Below are 18951 nucleotides of genomic sequence, written 5' to 3' on the forward strand. Positions count from 1 at the left end.
TGACGTTGGTGTGCCTCTACTTGGAGCCACAGGAGGTATCTAGCTGGGAGACAAACCATGTATCTTCCCCATTCACCCCACTCATTATTCCTCAAACAAACATGGGTTGGTTGAAGCGGTTTTTTTTCAGGTACCTGTCCAGGAGTATGCACAGAATCTTTACTTTCTTAGGACATAAGAAATGGTCTCTACCTCCCTGGCCCTGCAGCCTGAAAATCAAAGATCAGCTGTTAAGACACAGAAGTGGGAGCCCCGTGTGGCATCCTCTTGAGTCAGGCTTTTCTTATTCCTTCTCAGCACAGCCAGTGGTTGTTATGGTTGCCGGCCTCACTCCTGGCCAGCTCTCTTGACTGGTATTGTGATTCCAAAGCACTGGCTTAGACCGAAATGAGTTATCTTGGCTGTCACATTTCAAATCTCTGCCTGTGCTGAGAAGGCGCTGCCTATATGTCTGAGACTAAATGTTATCAGGTATTATCAAATGCGCAGAGCTATGCATTCCTTTGCTTCCAGGCTGGCACCAAGAAAGCCTTCTCAGAAGAGAGGGGCCTTCTCGGTGAGGTGTGTGCTGACTGTTTAAAACTTGTTGGCACCCACCAGCTGTAAAGCATAGGGACCCATTCGCCAGGGGCAGCTAAGAGACTCCGGTGGCTCGGTCCCTGCCATGTGCTGAATCTATGATTCCACTTGGGCTCACTATCGGGCGGTGCCTGCTCATGGTCTGGTCTCTCCATGCAACTGACAGGCTCCCTGTTTTCCTCTTGAGTCCCCTTGACCAAGTCTTGGCCTGAGGGCAGTACCCAGGTATGGGAGACCCTGAAACCATACAAGATAGGGCCATCCTTACCAAATGATCCGTTGGTTCAGATGCCACGTCTGGGGATGTAAACGAGGCTAGAATCCAAACATTGGAGTTCATCCTACCACCTCACCCACACTCAGCCAGAATGGAGAACAAGTAAGAGTAGCAAGTGGCCACAGAAGTAGCAGAGATTCAGAGTTAACAGGTGAATGCCATGCATGAGCCAGGACACTACTTTTAAGCATAGTAGGTACCAAGCCGAGCAAATTACCTGTTTCCTAGAAAAAATATTTTAAGGCCCAGATGGAAAACAAATGAGGGCACCTTAACTAATTGCATCATAATAACCTAGAATCAATTCTTTATATAAAATCCTGGCTAGAGCCATCTGTGTGGGTCACTGGTTGATTTCTTGACATGACTGTTGGGATCACTGATAAAGACAGCTCATGGGATCTTAGCTCTTGGATGGTGTTTACACACCAGTCTTGCATTGCTAAGGGCAGGTTTAGAGCTGTGTTTTAGGTGACCCAGCCGTTTCTTCAGAGTAAAGGGGACTACAACATTATCTCCACAGTGGGAAACAGGAGAAAAACATCGCTATGAAGCAAGGACACTGGGCGTTTACCCACCTGAGCTCTGCAGCTGGGTATCTGATTCAGACTCTCAGTTGGAGCCCTTCACTAGGGCAAGACATGGGAGAAGGGGGAAGTTCAGAAGCACCACGTGGGAGGGATGGTGTGCTCAATTAAAGTGGGATAGGTCTACTTTGCTCTCTTAGCAGGAAATCACAGCATCATAAAGTTGAAAGGGAGGGAAGGGCCCCAGGGTACGTGGAATCCAGCCTTCCACCCAGCGTCCAAGATGCAGGCAGCTGTTATCAACTGAGGCTGGGAATATGCATCATCTTGAACTTTGTCACCTCCCTTAGCACTGAGCTGAACAATGCTCTTTCCGGCGCAGGACGTGGACACCTCCCATGGCTTTTAGCTCTCAGGAAGAGGGATATCATGTAGAAAAAAGAATCCAAGGAGGTAGGAGAGGTCAAGGGTAGCATAATGTGGGAAAGTCGAAACCAGTGCTTGAACTGGAGAATTGAATTTCTGCCTCTGCGTTCCCAGATACTGCCTATTACTGTTTTCTGAGCATGTAGCTCTGTTACATGCACAGCAGGGACAGCCAACAGGATAAGAAACAGTTTTTGAATTTGCTTTTTTCCATGGTAATTGCAACAGAGCATCTAATACTCATTTGTTTGCTGAGAAACTGAATTGTAATTCAGGGCTTGTTCATGGAAAGGGAGGAGATGTCATTGTATCGTGTAAAAGAGAAGTTCGTGGGTAACAGGTGGCATCAGTGAAGACACCATGGATTTAAAGCTTAAAAGCAGTTGTCCTCATACTTAGGACAACTCTGCACCGGGGTCCCTCCTCAGAAGAAGGTGGCTGGCTAGCCAGCAAATTCTGGCCTCAGCAGCCAGATCCACCCCGGGATGAACCCCAGTTCTACCTCTTCCTAGCTTTGAGACCTGGTCTTGGACCGCTCTCTTCCTCATTCCCTGCTCCCCGGCCACACTAGTTTCCTTCCCAGTTTTCCCATCACAGGGCCTTTGTACACACTGTCTTTTTTCTGTCTGACACACCCAAACCTGCTTTTTTCCTCTTTCCTCTATAAACACCCACTCATTCTTCAGATTTCAGTTCAGACTGTGCTCAGCAGCTCCCAGGTTTAGGTCAGGGTTCCTTATTAAACCTTTCTACAGAACTACTATAACGTTTTCCTTAAAAGCATGCAATTACATATTCCTTAGTGCTGGATGGATTTAACCATTTTGGTGCCAAAGACCCCTTTAGTCTCTCCTCATATTGATGGTTTTAGATGCTTAAAATAAAATCTAATAGATTACGGAGGAAGCCAGTTATTCTCTGATATTTTCAAAATATCTTTAAAATTGTGATGTACTAATTTATCTGCTTCTTGATGAGGGCATTAAATGACAAGATCTGGCAGCAGATCTAATAACCATTATAATGTTTAAATAATGATGAACATAAAGGACACTTTGAAATACGACTGAGCCCTGAACAACATGGGGGTCAGGGTGTCTGCACAATCAAATATCCAGATACAACTTTCCACTCTCCAAAAAGTTAATACTAAAGCCTTACCAGTAACATAGACAGTCGAGTGACACACATTTTGTCTGTGATATGTATGACGTACTATATTCTCACAATAAAGTAAGCCAGAGAAAAGAAAAAATGTTATTAAGAATATTATAAGGAAGAGAAAATGTATTTACCATTAAGTGGGAGTGGATCATCATGAAGGTCTTCATCCTTGTCATCTTCGTGTTGAGTAGGCAGAGGAGGAGTTGTTGCCCTGTCTCAGCTGTGGAAATCCACTTGCAAATGGACTCATGCAGTTCGAACCTGTGTTGTTCAGGAGTTACCTGTATTGGTAATCACTGTAATCTAACAGGAATAGCTTTGTGATTTCTATCACACAAGTCCCGTAATGCTTGCCAACATTCGAAATGTAAGGAAATGTTACATTTTAGTTAGAGATTAGTGAAAATAAAAGTGGACTTTTTTGCAATCTAAGTTCACAGACTTCTGTGGATTCTATCCAGATCTCCTAAGGAGCCTCAAGTTAAAACCTCTGTTTTAGGGAGATTACGTCGTTGATGTGTGTTCTCCCACTGGACCGTCATCTCCAGGGGGTCAGGACCATGACAACGTGTGTTCATCTTTATCCCTAGTTCCTGATCAAGGCCCTGACATATGGCAGGTGCTGAACAAATATGTAACGTAACTGTTTCTTACCGTGCATTTGCTATATCTCAGTCCGTGTGCATTTGTACATTTCATGCATTTATCCCAGAAGCTTTTACCCAGGCTTTATCCAAGACCACACAGCTGGTTTGTCTATAACCAAAGCAGTCTGACCCTAGAGTAAGTAAGTGAATCAATGACCCTCTTAGATCTAGGTCTCTAAAACAAGGGTAATGATAGAGCCAGCAGCCCCACAGAATTACTGCGACGATTTGATGACATGCTCTGTGAAATGTACTAACAGCCCAGATCTGGGCTCATCAGATAGGACTCGTTACTATTAATATGTCAGTACAGAATGGCACAGAATAGGCCAGGCACGGGGCTCACACCTGTAATCCCAGCACTTTGGGAGTCTGAGTTGGGTGGATCACTTGAGGTCAGGAGTTTGAGACCAGCCTGGCCAACGTGGCAAAACCCCGACTCTACTAAAGATACTAAAATTAGCCAGGTGTAGTGGTGGGTGCCTGTAATCCCAGCTACTCGGGAGGCTGAGGCATGAGAATTGCTTGAATCCGGGAGGCAGAGGTTACAGTGAGCCAAGATCATGCCCCTGCACTCCAGCCTGGGCAACAGAGCGAGACTCTGTCTCAATTTTAAAAAAAGAAGAGTGGTACAGAATAAAGGCCTTGGTGGGTGGAAACCCTAGCAGCAATCTGTATATTTCCAGCATCCTGTGACGACTTGAAGGACCGTGAGCTTCCTATGCATTTCTGATGGGAGAATAATGGCAATTGCGCTGCGTCCAGCTCTGGAAATTGTCAAGAAACCCTACATTCTCATTTGTCATTGAGAAGAGAGAAGGGAGTGAGGGTGGGGAAGGATGAGGGAGAAGGGAACAGGAAGGAAGCCTTTTACCTGCTGGGATGGCTTTCACCTTTTAAGCTCTTGCAGTAATGCTCCTAACATCTTTGCTAGTATCTTGAAGGTAGGAAAACAGTTCTGGGAAGCGTATGGGGCAAGAACACACATGACTGCTCCATGGAGTACCCGGCCACTCGGGTTCAGACTCGGGCCAATTTGGTTTCGGTTCTCCATCCTCCTCCCGCTCTGTTTCCTTGGCCCATCCCATTAACTTGGTCTCTCTGGAGCCCAGTGTGCTCATGTTTCATAGGGAGAATGGAGCCCGGCTCTCGGATTCGGTTATGCATTGCGTGCCGGGGATGATCCAAGAGGAATGCACAGAGGCAGGCCCAGAGCCTGTGCATGGGAGCTGCAGCTCTAGCTAGGAATGACTCAGATGGAAATGCAAATTACACTGGAGCTGGGGTCCTGCTTTGATTCGATCGTTCCCAGTGCCTTTCTCTGTGTGGTTTGCCCATCTTGAGCACTTGGGCAGGGATGGGGGAGGCAACACCCCAAGCCCCAGGATTCCAGGTTTGAAGTCCTACAAGGGCTGCTGAGGAGGATTCTGTGTTTACCTAGACATCTTTGATACAGCCCTTCAAAAAGAGAATCACTCCCTGAGGCCATTTCTTTGGAAATTCCCCCTAAAGGATTCCATATTTGAAGATGATAAAGAAATGACAGGCGTTTAAGGAGTCTCGGGCAAGGCTTGGGCTCTGTTCCACCTGACTGTTTCCCTCCTGCTTTTAAGAGGCGATGCCTCCTGCTCTTTCTCCCCGCCAGGGCCAGGCAGTCCCCGAGGAAGAAGCATCTCCCCCGTGGTCCTCCGCTGGCTTAAGCTGTTCCCTCTGACACCACCCCTGTGTAGCATATGATGTCGCAAACACCTCCCACCCAGGAAGCGGCAGTTTCATCTGTGTTGACAAGCACTGTGAAATAGTGAATCTGCACCGGACTGCTTTGTTTGAGCAGTGCTGTCTCTTTGACTCCTGATCAATATTTGGCCAGTTGCCTTGGGTGTGAAACTCTGAGGGGGCAGGTGCTAGGAGAAGGCCCCTGGAGGAGCCTTTAACTCCAGATAGTTAAAGGCACTTGGAAATTCCATTGACTTTCGGACAGAGCATACATACCACATTAGTTTATCTAAAGCCTCAAATGAAGAGGATGGGGTGGGGGAAGGGAACCTACTATTTACTTGCGGAACCACTGAGAAAATATCCCCGACGTTGATTTAGGATCGGAGGACCTTGGGTGTTCTGCTGCAGGCCTCTGCACTATTTAACGAAGTCTGGGATCATAATTAAAGGTGGTTCAGAGTGAAGGCAGAAATTCTCAGAGCTGGCGAGAAGCAGCACCTAGATGCCGGTGAGAGGCCATCAGACCCCAGTGGGAATATAATCAGGCCCCTGAGAAGGGTCAGGATGATGTCAGGAACACCTCACAGGGGATATTTGTTTAGAGATCAGGGTGTGGCACCTCCCACATGGTTAAAAGCCTTCACTTTTGTGCAAAAGGACATATCAAGAAGTCTGTCAGACTCCCTTTGTTATGTGCAGTTTGCAAGGACCATTGAGAAGAGATAGAAAAGTACAAGTATTGGGCGCCTATGGTGTGCCCTCAAAAGTGCTCCTGGTGTTCATTTTAGACCAGTAGAAAACTCACCTGGCCTTGGGGTCAGAGAGCTGCCAGGGAAGTGGGCTGAGCAGAGGCAATGGGGAGTGGTGGGGGCTGTGGCAAAAAAAAAAACTTTGGGAGGCCGAGGCGGGTGGATCACGAGGTCAAGAGATCGAGACCATCCTGGTCAACAAGGTGAAACCCCATCTCTACTAAAAATACAAAAAATTAGCTGGGCATGATGGCGCGTGCCTGTAATCCCAGCTACTCAGGAGGTTGAGGCAGGAGAATTGCCTGAACCCAGGAGGCGGAGGTTGCAGTGAGCCGAGATCACGCCATTGCACTCCAGCCTGGGTAACAAGAGCGAAACTCCGTCTCAAAAAAAAAAAAAAAACCGAGTACACACTCTCGTCTAAAGAAAATGATTGCTCTCCTGCTCCAGCTCACCACTGCCATACGTGGATGCAGGAGTAATTTTAAAACCCAGATTTATATATAAAATACATCGTTTTTAAACATGTGTGGGCCATGTAGTGTGTCCACGTATGCGCCACTGGGCCTGCAGCCCACAACTTTGGGTTTATCCACAGCGTTCCCTAGTAATCCTTACCGCAACCTTGTCAGGAAGGTAATCGCTGGACACTAGTCACCCATTTTACAGATGAGCACACAGGGTTTGTACGAGTCTGGCTCCAAAGCCCACACTTTCTGTTATACCAGCTCTTCCAGACTGATCTAGAAAATTCTATTTTGCTGCTTTTGCCTGTTTCCTATCTGGACTTTTGAGGGAGGTTTTGTTTGAAAGAAGGGTTTCCATCACTGAAAGAGCAAGCAGAGCTTTGGCAGCACCAGGCACAGCGGTGTCTGCCTGCTCACTTGTGTGAGTTCTCTGACGGGTGTCTGGTACTATCTTTCCCCTAGCCGCCAAGCATCTGGGGTTTTTGCTCCCTCTGTAGACTGACTGCTTTTCTTATTAGCAGAGGGCATGAGGTAAAGACCAGAGACAAGAGTCTCAACAAATTTCAGGCTCCTAGCAGTGACCCCAGGAATGAATTGTGTGGCACTGATTTTGTATGTGGACTCCCCCTCAGTGGAGGACACTCAAAATAGCATCCCCCATTCCGTCAGAGAAATGCGAGCCCCTGCCAAGGTTACCAGTGATAAGGAGCTTGGTCCCTGCCCAGGAGATGCTTGCAGCTCAGTCAGAGGGACACAGAGGCAGGCAGCTGGTGAGGGCACAGTGTGATGGGCACTGTGAGGCGGGAAGCAGTGAGAGTTCAGGAGAACACGGGTGGCCCTTCGGCCTGAGGGGAAGCAGGGTTTTGAAGCTGGATTTTTTTTCTTCTCTTTTCTTTTTGAGATAGGGTCTTAGTCACCCAGGCTGGAGCACAGTGGCATGATCAAAGCTCATCGTAACCTCCACTTCCTGGGAGGATCATTTAAAGTGATCCTCCCACCTCAGCCTCCTGAGTAGCTGGGACTACAGGTGTGTGCCACCACACCCGGCTAATTTTTGCATTTTTTGTAGAACTGGGATTTTGACATGTTGCCCAGGTTGCTCTCAAACTCCTGGCCTGAAGCCACCTACCCACCATGGCCTCCCAAAATGTTAGAATTACAGGCGTGAGCCACCTCGTCCAGCCTTGAAGCCAGATCTTTAAGGGGTCTGGGGTGGGGGCTGGCCAGAGATGAGTCCGTGAGGAAGAAGATGGCAAGCCATGAGGTTGACATGTGGAAGGGGATCATGTTACACAGGACCTGTGGACCAGGGGAAAGACTAAGGATTTTATTCTATGTACAACCAACTTTCTGTTCATTCAGCAAATATTGATTGAGAGCCCACTACATGCCAGGCACTGTCTTAGACGCGAGGGTAATGAACCAGACCAGACAGAAAAGGCACCAGCCTCGTGGAGCTTCCATCTAGTGGGGGAGATAGATAATTACAGATCGTCAATGAAGTCAATAATACAACTCCGTGGATGAGTAAGTGCTGGGAAGAATCTAAGCAGGAGCAGGCCTGTCAGCCTGCGCAGAGGGGCAGAATTCAGTGCCAGGAGTACAATGCAGTTGATAATTGTGTTTCAAATAAGGGCTTGGCCTCTCTTTAATGTCTCGGTATGGGATCAGCACTGTTCCACGGGCGTAAACTTACCCCCCACCACCTTTTGTGTAGCCATGAGCTAAGAATAGTTTCTGTATTTTTAAACAGTTGGGAAAAAAAATCAAAAGAATATTTTTCAACACATGAAAATCCTATGAAATTGCACTTGTGTCCATCAAGCTTTGTTGGGGAACAGCCACACTCATTCATGTTTACACGTTACCTGTGCTGCTTTGTGCTTCAAAGGCAGAATCAGTAGTGTATGAGGGACCACGTGACCTGCAAAACCGACAATATTTACTATCCGGCCCTTTACAGGAAAAAGTTTGCCAACCTCTATTCTAGGCCCTCCTAGTACTCTGCAAATGCGTCCTCCAAATCTGGCTTAGTATACCTAGAAAAAGCCGTTACCTAGGATGGTGGGTAGAATGCAGAAGAGACATTTCTGATCAGACTGCTCTTCCTGTAGCTCCTCAGCCTGCAGAGTCCTGGCCTCATGCTCCTCCTCTGATGTGTAATCAGGGACAAGCCTACATCTTTGTAGTCCCTTAAGTTAGAGAATTCCCTTCCTGGCAGGTGATTCCCTTAGAGTGAGGCCAGATCTACCTCCTTTGAGAACTTAACTCAGTATTTTTTTAATACACTGGGGTTCTGTACCATCATTCAAAATAAGCTCTACTTACTGACGAGGAAATACATCCATGAGTGTTGAGTAAAACACAACAACAAAAAATTCTGGGGCCAGGCACGGTGGCTCACATCTGAAGAGGGACGATCACTTGAGCCCATAGGTAGCATAGTGAGACCCTGTCTCTGTTTTAAAAAATTAAAAATTAGCCAAGTGTGGTGGTATACACCTGTAGTCCTAGCTGCTTAGGAGGCTGAGGTGGGGGGATCACTTGAGCTCAGGAGGTTGAAGCTGCAGCGAGCTGTGATCCAGCCACTGTACTCCAGCCTGGGTGACAGTGAGAGCCCACCTCAAAACAAAACAGAACATTCCAGTGCCATCCACATCCTATTCCATTTCCATCAAATTGTGTATATGAACTTTCACATGTATATAAAGAAATAACTGCATGTTGGAACCCCGGAATGTTCACAGTTGTTATCTCTGGACACTGAGATTTGGGGTGATTTTTTTTTTCTTTTAACTTTTTTTTTAATTTACTTTTTTGTATTACTTGGGTTACTTTATAAAAAATATTAACATGCATCATCTTAATGCACACAGTAAAACCCAGCTATTTTAATTTCAAAAAATAAGAAGAATGGTTGCATCTGTATGTGGGTGACAGAATTATTTATGGGGGCATGATGTAACTGCTAGAGAGGGATGCTTCCCCATACAGCATTCATTGCTATTTGGAGCAAGGGAATGAATGGTTTCAGAATAAGGAAGATAAATAAGAACATGGTGGGAGGTGAGAAAAGATAGAGAAGTTAGGAAATCTGACATGGTCATCATTATGAGATATAGAAGCTTCCCAATATGTACATCTCCTCAGTTCGTTATTAGTATTTGGAAAGCTGGGGGTGTAGCTATTTCCTCCCCGCCTCCTCCATGTTCTGTCTTGAGAAACTGTGAAGCCACTTAGAAGTCGGGGTGTTTAAAAACAGTAGGTTGGCGCCACCTAGTGCCCGCACTCTGTCATTCCACCCTTGTGTCTCTGGAAGCCTCCCTTCAGATTCTTGGTTTGATGTCCCCGCTCTGGTGGCATTTGCGTGACCAGCAGCATGATGCCTCCCAGGGGTTCTGCGGGGCGGTGGGAATGCCTCTTTAATTTATCCCTTCCTTCCTGTCTGTGTTGTACAAAGTGAACCTCACCAACTGAATGCAGTTGAAGAGCTAAAGGTGGCCTCCCTGTCAAAACCAACCTACTCTTCTCTGCCAGCCAGGTCCTCAAAGCTGGGCTGTGCTTCTCTGGCAGGAAAGCCATCCTGTTCCCCAGGGCTGCCTTGGGTTTGGGGCTCTTGGGTAGGAAATATGGGAGTCTGGCTCCTGGCAGGCTGCAGGGCATGTGGGTGGGCTTTAGAAGATGCCAGCCCCTCAGAACCGAGCCACGGTCCCCTGGCCTGTCTCTGCCAGCACGCCCACCTACTTCTCACCCGGTTCCTGCACCCAAACCAGAAGGTCCTCCTCACTGCCTCTCCCTCTCCCCGGCCCTTCTTACCTGGCACATCGCCAGGCCTCTGTGTCTACCCTCCTAACTGTGAACCTGCCCTCCCTCCCTGGTCTTCCAGCAATTGACCATCGCAGCCCCTCCTCACAGGCCCCCTCCTCCACACTTGGCTTGTCTGGGGCCTTCTACACTCAGCCGAAGCTCAGGGGATCTTTGTAAAGTACCAACCTGATTGGTCATTCTCGGGCTCAGTTCTTTCCAGGGGCCTCCCAGGGCTCATGGAGAAAGGCCAGAGTTTGAATCTGGCCCCAAGGCCTCTCACTGCAGCTACACCTGCCCCCTGCCTGCCTGTCTTCTCCGTGCCTTGTTCCAGCTCCTCAGGCCTTCCCGAAGGTCCCTTTACAGCTCCCACCCGCTTCATCTCCATAAGCTCTCAGCTCTCAGTGACATGAACCTTCCTTCCAGTTTTGGCTCTGTGCGGGGGATTTTGGTGAGTTTACATCTCCCCTGTTAGAGTAGGGGTTCTCAGCCGAAGGTGATTGGCCCTCCAAGCAACCTTTGCTAATACCTGGAGACATTTTTTTGTTGTCACAAGTCAAGGACGGGGCGGGGGCTCTACTGGCATCTAGGGAGTGGAAGCCAGGGATGCTGCTACACAGTGCACAGGACAGCCCCCAAGAGTGAGGCAGTGTCTGGCTCAAGAGGTCATGGGTGCTGAGGGTGAGAACCCCTGCTCTGGACCATCAGCTCCATGAAGGCAGGGAGCATGGCCACAGCGGCCTGGCCACCCCTGAGAAAGCACACATTTACATTTACAGATGACAGGATCGGACCTGTTGATCATTTGTATAACTCATTTAGTTCTGTCAAGGTCTCAGCACTTTCATAGGTTTGTCTGTAAATAGCTTTAGATCCACCGTGTCCCTTAAACCTCTCAGCCCCAAGGAATAAGAAGATGAATTAGCCTGACTTTTCCTTACACCCCACATCAGGATAATTACATGGGGTTCTGCTGTTCAGAGAAAGTCATCCTTGTGTTATGTGACTTTGCTTTAAAATTATTTAAGGTCTCATTTTAAATTTATTTATGCTCAGACCTGTTGATAATGTGATTCCGTCTACAATTTCAGTTAGGGCAATCCACCAGTCCAACTGCCTGGCTTCTTCAAAATGTCCATCATGAAAAAAAGGCGGGGGACCATGAGGCTGAAGTCAGGGGGGCACGGCGATAGAGGATCTTTTGGAGACAGCTGGGGAAATTTGAATATGGACTATATGTGAGATAATAGTATTGAATTCATGCCTTGTTTCTTTGATATGAAGCTGATGTTACGGTTCCATAGGAGGGTGTGTCCTCAATCTTGGGAGGTGCAGGACAGAGTATCTACGGGAGAAGTGTCAGAATTCCGCAAAGTGCTTTCACCGGCCTAGCAGAAAAACAGCCGTGTGTATGTGTGTGTGTGTGTGTGTGTGTGTGTGTGTGTTTGTGGAGATGGGGGGGTGGAGAACAATGTGGTAAATGATTAAAGGACCCACGGGAAGGGAGTATGGGTGTCTCCTGTATTACTCTTTCAACTTTTTGAGGTTCAGCCCTTAGGGGGGCACGGATTGAATGGTGCATTGTGCTGACAGCTCCCCGAGCTGAGCCCTGTGTATCTTCAGTTTGCAGCTCTCCACCCATCCACATGAAGGTGCAGCCTCTGAACCAGACGGCACTGCAGGTGTCCTGGAGCCAGCCAGAGACCATCTACCACCCACCCATCATGAACTACATGATCTCCTACAGCTGGACCAAGAATGAGGACGAGAAGGAGAAGACGTTTACAAAGGACAGCGACAAAGACTTGGTATGAACCCCACGCTCTGATTCAGGGTACATACTGCAGAGAGGGATGCCTGCTGCCCCTCTCTGCCTGTCTGGTAAATGTGGGCACTGCCCTTGCCGGGCTGCTCGAGAGTGCCAGGGAGGACAGTAGACAGAGCCTGCCTGGGTACCATCCTGACCTTCCATGTAACAGCTACACAACTCAGAGAGCCAGTTCATTTCTTTAGATTGGGTCCTTTAAAACTGACTGCTTTTTCTTTCATTATTAACAAACAGAAAGCCTCAGTTAGGCCCTTTTCATCTGATGGGATTATCATAAATACTAAATGAGCTGTGCAAATATTCAACAGGTCCTATATAACTATATAAATATTAACTATTATTTATTATAATCCTTCTCCTCCTCTTCCCCTACGAAAGCTACTGCTGCTCATGTCACCACTACCACTGTCCACAGTCTCTGCCACTTTGTCACATTTGTTCTGCCTTACACATTTCCAATACCTCCCGAACCCCTGCGGCTGTGTAATATTTTATCTCTTTTCTCAGATACTCAAATACTGTACTATCTGACCTCACTTTGAGCTGCACATATCTAATTCAATGTCTCCTCTTAAAATTGACGTACATGTTCAGTGTGCAACACCCAATAAGGCCCTCCAGAACAGATGTTTGCAGAAGCCGTCTACTTCCCCATAAAAGCAAACTCTCCGCAACTACTGTCTTTAAGTCTTTGCCGAAAAACTCAAAGTGACACATTTGGGTTTGAAAGCCTTGCGTTTATTGTTAATCAAAGGACGGCTCTGGAATAATGAAAGCTGTAATTGTATATTCAGATGAAAAATGCAGTAGCACCACGTGCGATTCTTAATGACATCGCTTTTTTTTCTCCCAGTACGGAGTCCTCCGGGCCCATTCCATCAGTTATAGAATAATACTTTTCGTATTTCTTTAGATGAAGATTCTTTTACTTCATTTCCATTTATATTTTCAATTTCCCCACTAGACATTGTTATCTGGGTCACATTAGGGAATGATGAGCTTCGTGAAATCAGAGAGGAATCTATTGAAAGGCACCCAAGGTTATGATGTATTTTAACCTTTCTCTTGTCACAACTGGAAGTCCATAAGGGATTTTTCTCTTTCTGAAGTAGATGGCTTGCATTAATCAGCAGAAACCATCTAGGCGCTTAAGCAGTTTCTTGTTCTAAGTGGAAAATAATTAAACATGCAAAGATGAATAGATACCGGCTTGGAGTGAATTCTAATACATCCCTGCATAGATGCAGTGAAGATTTGACTCTGAACAGAAGATGGGGTCAGAGGTTTAGAGAATGAAGCATAAATTAGTTTCAGAGAAAGAGAGAGATGTAGAGAAAAACATGCATTGACAGCAACTTCTTTCTTATATGAATTTCTAGGAGTGGTTATTTTCTTTCGGGACACACGAAATTAATTTTTCTAATTCCTCAACCAGTGAAGAGTGCTGACTTAGTGACAACAAAGCTATTCTCTAACTCATGGTTATTGTGGCCCAGAAACCCGAAAGTCATATATATCATTTGAGCAGCATCTTTCAGTGGGCGTCCCCGCTTCCACATCTTCAGCACAAACCTGTGGGCAGGTGTAACTGCCCACCTTTTCCAAACGAGGTAAATGAGGCTCAAAGTTAAATAACACGGCCCTAGCCTACCCCTCTCACCAGGAAGCTGCTTTCAAGGCAACAGCAGCAGGTGTGGCCACAATAACATTTTAATACCAGTTCAGAGGTTTTCAATAGCTGTGTCGGGAAAACCCACTCCCACTCGGTGGTTAAGCGCACAGAGCTGCTTCTATACTTGGCCCAGAATACATGCTTTGATGATAAGACAACTCATCCATTAGGAAGTCTTTGAAAATCAGTTGCTTTTGTTGTTTGTTTCTTCAGGAAGCAAGTGCTGCCTACTTTTTAGGTAGTTTCCATTTTCTCATTTTTAAAGGCTGTGGGAATGAAACTGCAAGGAAGAGGGACCTGAATTTGGCTGATGTTTGACCAGGGGTTGGCAAACGTTTTCTGGACAGGGCCAGATAGTAAATATCTTAGGCTTTACAGGTCATGCAGTCTCTGGCATAACTATTCGACCTGCCATCATAGAGTGGAGGGAGCCATAGACCTACATAAACGAATGGCCATGGCTGTGTGCCAATAAAACTTTATTTATAAAAGCAGACAGTGGGCCACAGTTTGCCGACACCCCTACGTTAGCCAAGTGGCATTCTTTCTGTTGCTTGGTGTGGTCTACCTCTGAGCAAGGTTTGCCGGGCCTATGTTATATAATTCTCACAAGAACCTGTGAAGTACCTCTTCCTCTCCCATTTTACAGAAGATAGCAGAGGCTGAAATAACTGGCTGAGAACACAGCTCATGAGTGGTATGAGGAGGCCATGCCCTCTGCCCTCTAGCCTGGTGTTCTTCCTTGCACCATGCCCCATACTCTGCGTAATCAAAAGACAGTGAGGCCTTTAAACTGTAAAGAAACAGACCTGGCCGGGCACGGTGACTCATGCCTGTAATCTCAACACTTTGGGAGGCTGAGGCGGGCAGATCACCTGAGGTCAGGAGTTCGAGACCAGCCTGGCCAACATGGTGAAATCCCTCTCTACTAAAAATACAAAAATTAGCTGGGCATGGTGGCAGGTGCCTGTAATCCCAGCTGCTCAGGAGGCTGAGGCAGGAGAATCACTTGAACCTGAAGGGGGAGGTTGCAGCGAGATCATGCCACTGCACTCCAGCCTGGGGGATAGAGTGAGACTGTCTCAAAAGAAAGAGAGAGAGAGGGAGGGAGAGAGGGGAAGGAAAGAAAGAAACTGACCTGCCGAGATTTTTGTGTTCTTGATGTTCTAAGCTGCATGGCTCTGGAGATTCAGGACACTGATATTTCAAGAGGCTGTCTAGGATAAATATTTATACTTTATGGTACAGGAATTACAACACAAGTCCAAGCCTTGTGAGTATGAAGAGGGCTGAAGACACATTCTAAGCCATCATCAAGAATAACGTTGGCCGGGCATGGTGGCTCACGCCTATAATCCCAACACTTTGGGAGGCCAGGGTGGGTGGATCACCTCAGGTCAGGAGTTCGAGACCAGCCTGGCCAACAAGGTGAAACCCCGTCTCTACTAAAAATACAAAAATTAGCTAGGCATGGTGGCAGGCGCCTATAGTCCCAGCTCCTCTGGAGGCTGAGATGGGAGAATTGCTTGAACTGGGAGCAGAGGTTGCAGTGAGCTGAAATCACGCCACTGCACTCTAGCCTGAGCGATGGAGCAAGTCTCCGTATCAGAAAAAACAAAAAAAAAGCTGGGCTTGGTGGTGGGCACCTGTAATTCCACCTACTTGGGAGGTTGAGTCAGGCTAATTGCTTGAACCTGGGAGGCGGAAGTTGCAGTGAGCTGAGATCGAGTCACTGCACTTCAGCCTGGTGACAGCAAGACTCTGTCTCAAAGAAAAAAAAAAAAGAATAATGTTATTCTTTCCTGTGTCCTGCACATTTTAGTGCTGAAACAGGGAAGTTCATAAAAAGATTCCCAGGCTAGGTTTGAACAATCCTTCCTTCCAAAGTGAACCTTCGGTCAGCAGGGAAGCATCACGGCTGTCAGGCTTTGCTGGGGCACCCACGTTCGGCTTTAGAATGCAAAGTGTGCCCTGACCTTCAAATCTAACTCACTGCCTTTTCCTTCTTTTCCTACAGAAAGCCACCATTAGCCACGTCTCACCCGATAGCCTTTACCTGTTCCGAGTCCAGGCCGTGTGTCGGGATGACATGCGCAGCGACTTCAGCCAGACGATGCTGTTTCAAGGTGAGGCTGGCTTCCCATCCTGTGGCCTGGAGCGCCGCTGAGACTCGCTCCCGGTGCTTGGGCAGAATACAACAAGCCTGGCCAAAGAGTCGGTGTAGGGTTTTCAAGCCTATGCAGAAAGCCCTAGTAATTTACATCTGTCTTTTAGGTTGGAGGTTTTATTAGTCAGAAGAGGGGAGAAAAAACAAGGCATTTTTTGATCGCTTTTTATTTTCCAACTATCGGGAACCAAGTACTCAGGCCTCTCTGTCAGTCATTGTCTAGCGCCGCGTCAGATCACAAAATCACCTCCAAGCTGGATGGTCAGATATCCTCTCTGTCTTTCTAACGTGATTGAGTCAACTGTTCTCTCAAAAACTGCAGCTCAAAACAGCCACACCTCACCTTTCCGACTTGCAAACCACACAAACAACCCCCTGCATGCAGGGTCCTTGAGATTCCTGGGATCTAGATATGTGGTCCTGATGACTTAGGGACTAGCAGAAAGGTCTAGGGTCAGAACGAGGGTGAAGCAAGCAGGACATTTGCTTTTGCTCAAAATTTTAAGGAGCACCAAAAAATTCAGTGATCAAGAGACATAACATTTTAATGGGATTTTTTTTTAAAGTAAAATTAATGTAAAAAATCTCATGAATAAAATATCTGATTTTAAGTAGAGACAGGATACACTCTGTCTTACTTGCCCTAACCTAATCCTGGTCCTGGTTCCAGTATTATTTACGCAGCCATGGGCCGTAGCCATGGACTATAGTTTGCTGATTTGGTTTTATGATAGGCACTAAGACCAGCATGGAAGTAGGGACCAGGGTGCTGGACTCTGCTTTGCCAGCCTGAGGTTCTCTTTGATCATGTCCTTAACTTCTCAAGTCCTCAGGTTTCCCTAAGGGAAAACTTATCTGTAAAATAAGAAACCCACACTGGGGTAACCAGGCCAGAGGTTAACCCTTTTTGAGTTATGGATCTGATAAAGGTTTGGACATTTTCCCTACAAAGTGCCAGAATTTTGCGTACGACTTCAGAGACCCAGTAAGGTGTGTGAGTTGTGGACCAGCAGCAGCAGCAGATGTCCTAGAAGCCTCATTTGAGAAGTACACATTCAGGGGCCTCTCTCAGACCAACTGCATCCGAATCTCACCTGGGGTCATGGGGCATGATCCAGGAATCTGAGCTTTCACAAGATGGCCCTGGGAACTGGCATGCACCGTAAAGTATTCTGGAGTGAGGACCTCTGGTCTGAGTCCTGGCTGCCTCTTAGAAGCTGCGCAACTCTGAGAATGTTTCTTAACTGCTTGAACCTGGAGTTTCCCAATCCAAAAAGTAGCAATATCCATAGTACCTACCTCACAGGGTCTTTGTAGAATGACATGGGTAGGCCGAGCTCGGTGGCTGACACCTGTAATCCTGGTACTTTGGGAGACTGAGGCGGGCAGATCACCTGAGGTCAGGAGTTTGAGACCAGCCTGGCCAATATGGTGAAACCCGGCCTCTACTAAAAATACAAATATTAGGCAGGTGTGGTGGCACGCGCCTGTAATCCCAGCTCCTTGGGAGGCTGAGGCAGGAGTATGGCTTGAATCTGGGAGGCAAAGGTTGTAGTGATCTGATATGGCGCCATTGCACTCCAGCCTGGGGAACAAGAGTGGGACTTCATCTCAAAAAGCAAAAAAAATAATAATAATACATGTTAAGTCATTCACATAGTGCCAGTTACCGGCACTATGTATAAATCCCCCACTTAGCATTAGCATATGAAAATAATAAATAATAAACCTAGGATAAGAAGCCTTCCAGCATAGATTTCCTCCAATTCCTGACTTGCAGATTTTGCATTTAGTATTTAAATATTTTTTGCTAATGTTCACGTTGATCTCATCCTTCCATTTAAACTAATGGAAATGAGCACAGCTGTGTTTTTTTCATAAATAAATCACGCTCCCTGTGTCCACCTTTACCCTGAGTGTATTGGTTTCTTTCCCTGTGTTGAGGAAGGACTGCAGGCCAAGGCCAGTTCTGTGCCAGCCGAGGGAGAATGAAGGAAGCCAGACTGGGAGCTTGCTGAGGCGGGGTCCCTGGAACTTTGGACACATAAATCATGATTAGGCCTCCCATGTGCTCTGTCCAAGAGCCTAGAATCTGCACAACTGCCTTACCTGATTAATAGGCCCCAGAGCTCCCTGGCTTCTGCATGGACTTTGAAAAATTAAATGTTTATAATATAATGTAATTCAAAAAGGCTCTGTCAGCTAATCAGTTCATAGCATGGAATATTTTAAATGTCTGATCATGATGACTTGCTGAAAACGGCCAGTGTCTCCCCATCTACAGACTTGCTTTGCTCAGAGGTGGACGTGAGTTTACTCATTACTGTATTGGTGTTTAAACTCTGTGTTGATGGGGGCAAGATCCTTTCTTTATACCTCCCCACAGTGGGTTGAGCATCTTCCCTTACAACATCCAAGCAGGGAATATAAAACATTAAATCTTAAAGCTGACCTTTTTCCAATGAGCCAGGGAGGAGTTGATAAGCAGTAAAGGCCAATGTGCAAAATTAATCAACTGTTAAGGCTTACATTTTAGACCAGGTGCAGTGGCTCGTACCTGTAATCCCAGCACTTTGAGAAGCTGAAGCAGGAAGATTGTTTGTGGTCAGCAGTACAAGACAAGCCTGGGCAACAGAGGGAGACCCCAGTCTCTACAAAAACTAAAAAAAAAAAAAAAAAAAAAAAAGGCCAGGTACAGTGGCATATGCCTGTAGGCCTAGCCACTCAAGAGGCTGAGGCAGGAGGATCAGTGGAGCCTAGGAGGTCAAGGCTGCAGTGAGCTATGATTGCACCACTGCATATGAGCCTGGGTGACAGAGCAAGAACCTGTCTCAAAAAAAAAAAAAAAGTTTTAAAAGGGCAAGAAAAAAGATAGCTCCTTTTTCAGAATAATTCGGTTTCTCCATAATAAATTTATAACACTAT

At 46.7% G+C, this 18951-nt stretch overlaps 1 protein-coding gene across 2 annotated transcripts in view; it reads left to right on the top strand.

Annotated features, from left to right (window-relative positions):
• Positions 1-18951, top strand: part of PTPRG (protein tyrosine phosphatase receptor type G) — a 765140-nt gene that overhangs the window by 644305 nt on the left and 101884 nt on the right. For both annotated transcript variants that reach the window (XM_064367285.1, XM_064367284.1), the window contains exons 9-10: positions 11983-12167; positions 15877-15985. In XM_064367285.1, the coding sequence (XP_064223355.1) occupies positions 11983-12167; positions 15877-15985 (294 nt within the window). The remainder of the gene's footprint in view (positions 1-11982; positions 12168-15876; positions 15986-18951) is intronic.

This window comes from Aotus nancymaae, unplaced genomic scaffold (assembly GCF_030222135.1).
Source record: "Aotus nancymaae isolate 86718 unplaced genomic scaffold, 86718_ANA_hifiasm-v0.15.2.pri h1tg000067l, whole genome shotgun sequence".
NCBI classification, from domain to species: Eukaryota; Metazoa; Chordata; class Mammalia; order Primates; family Aotidae; genus Aotus; species Aotus nancymaae.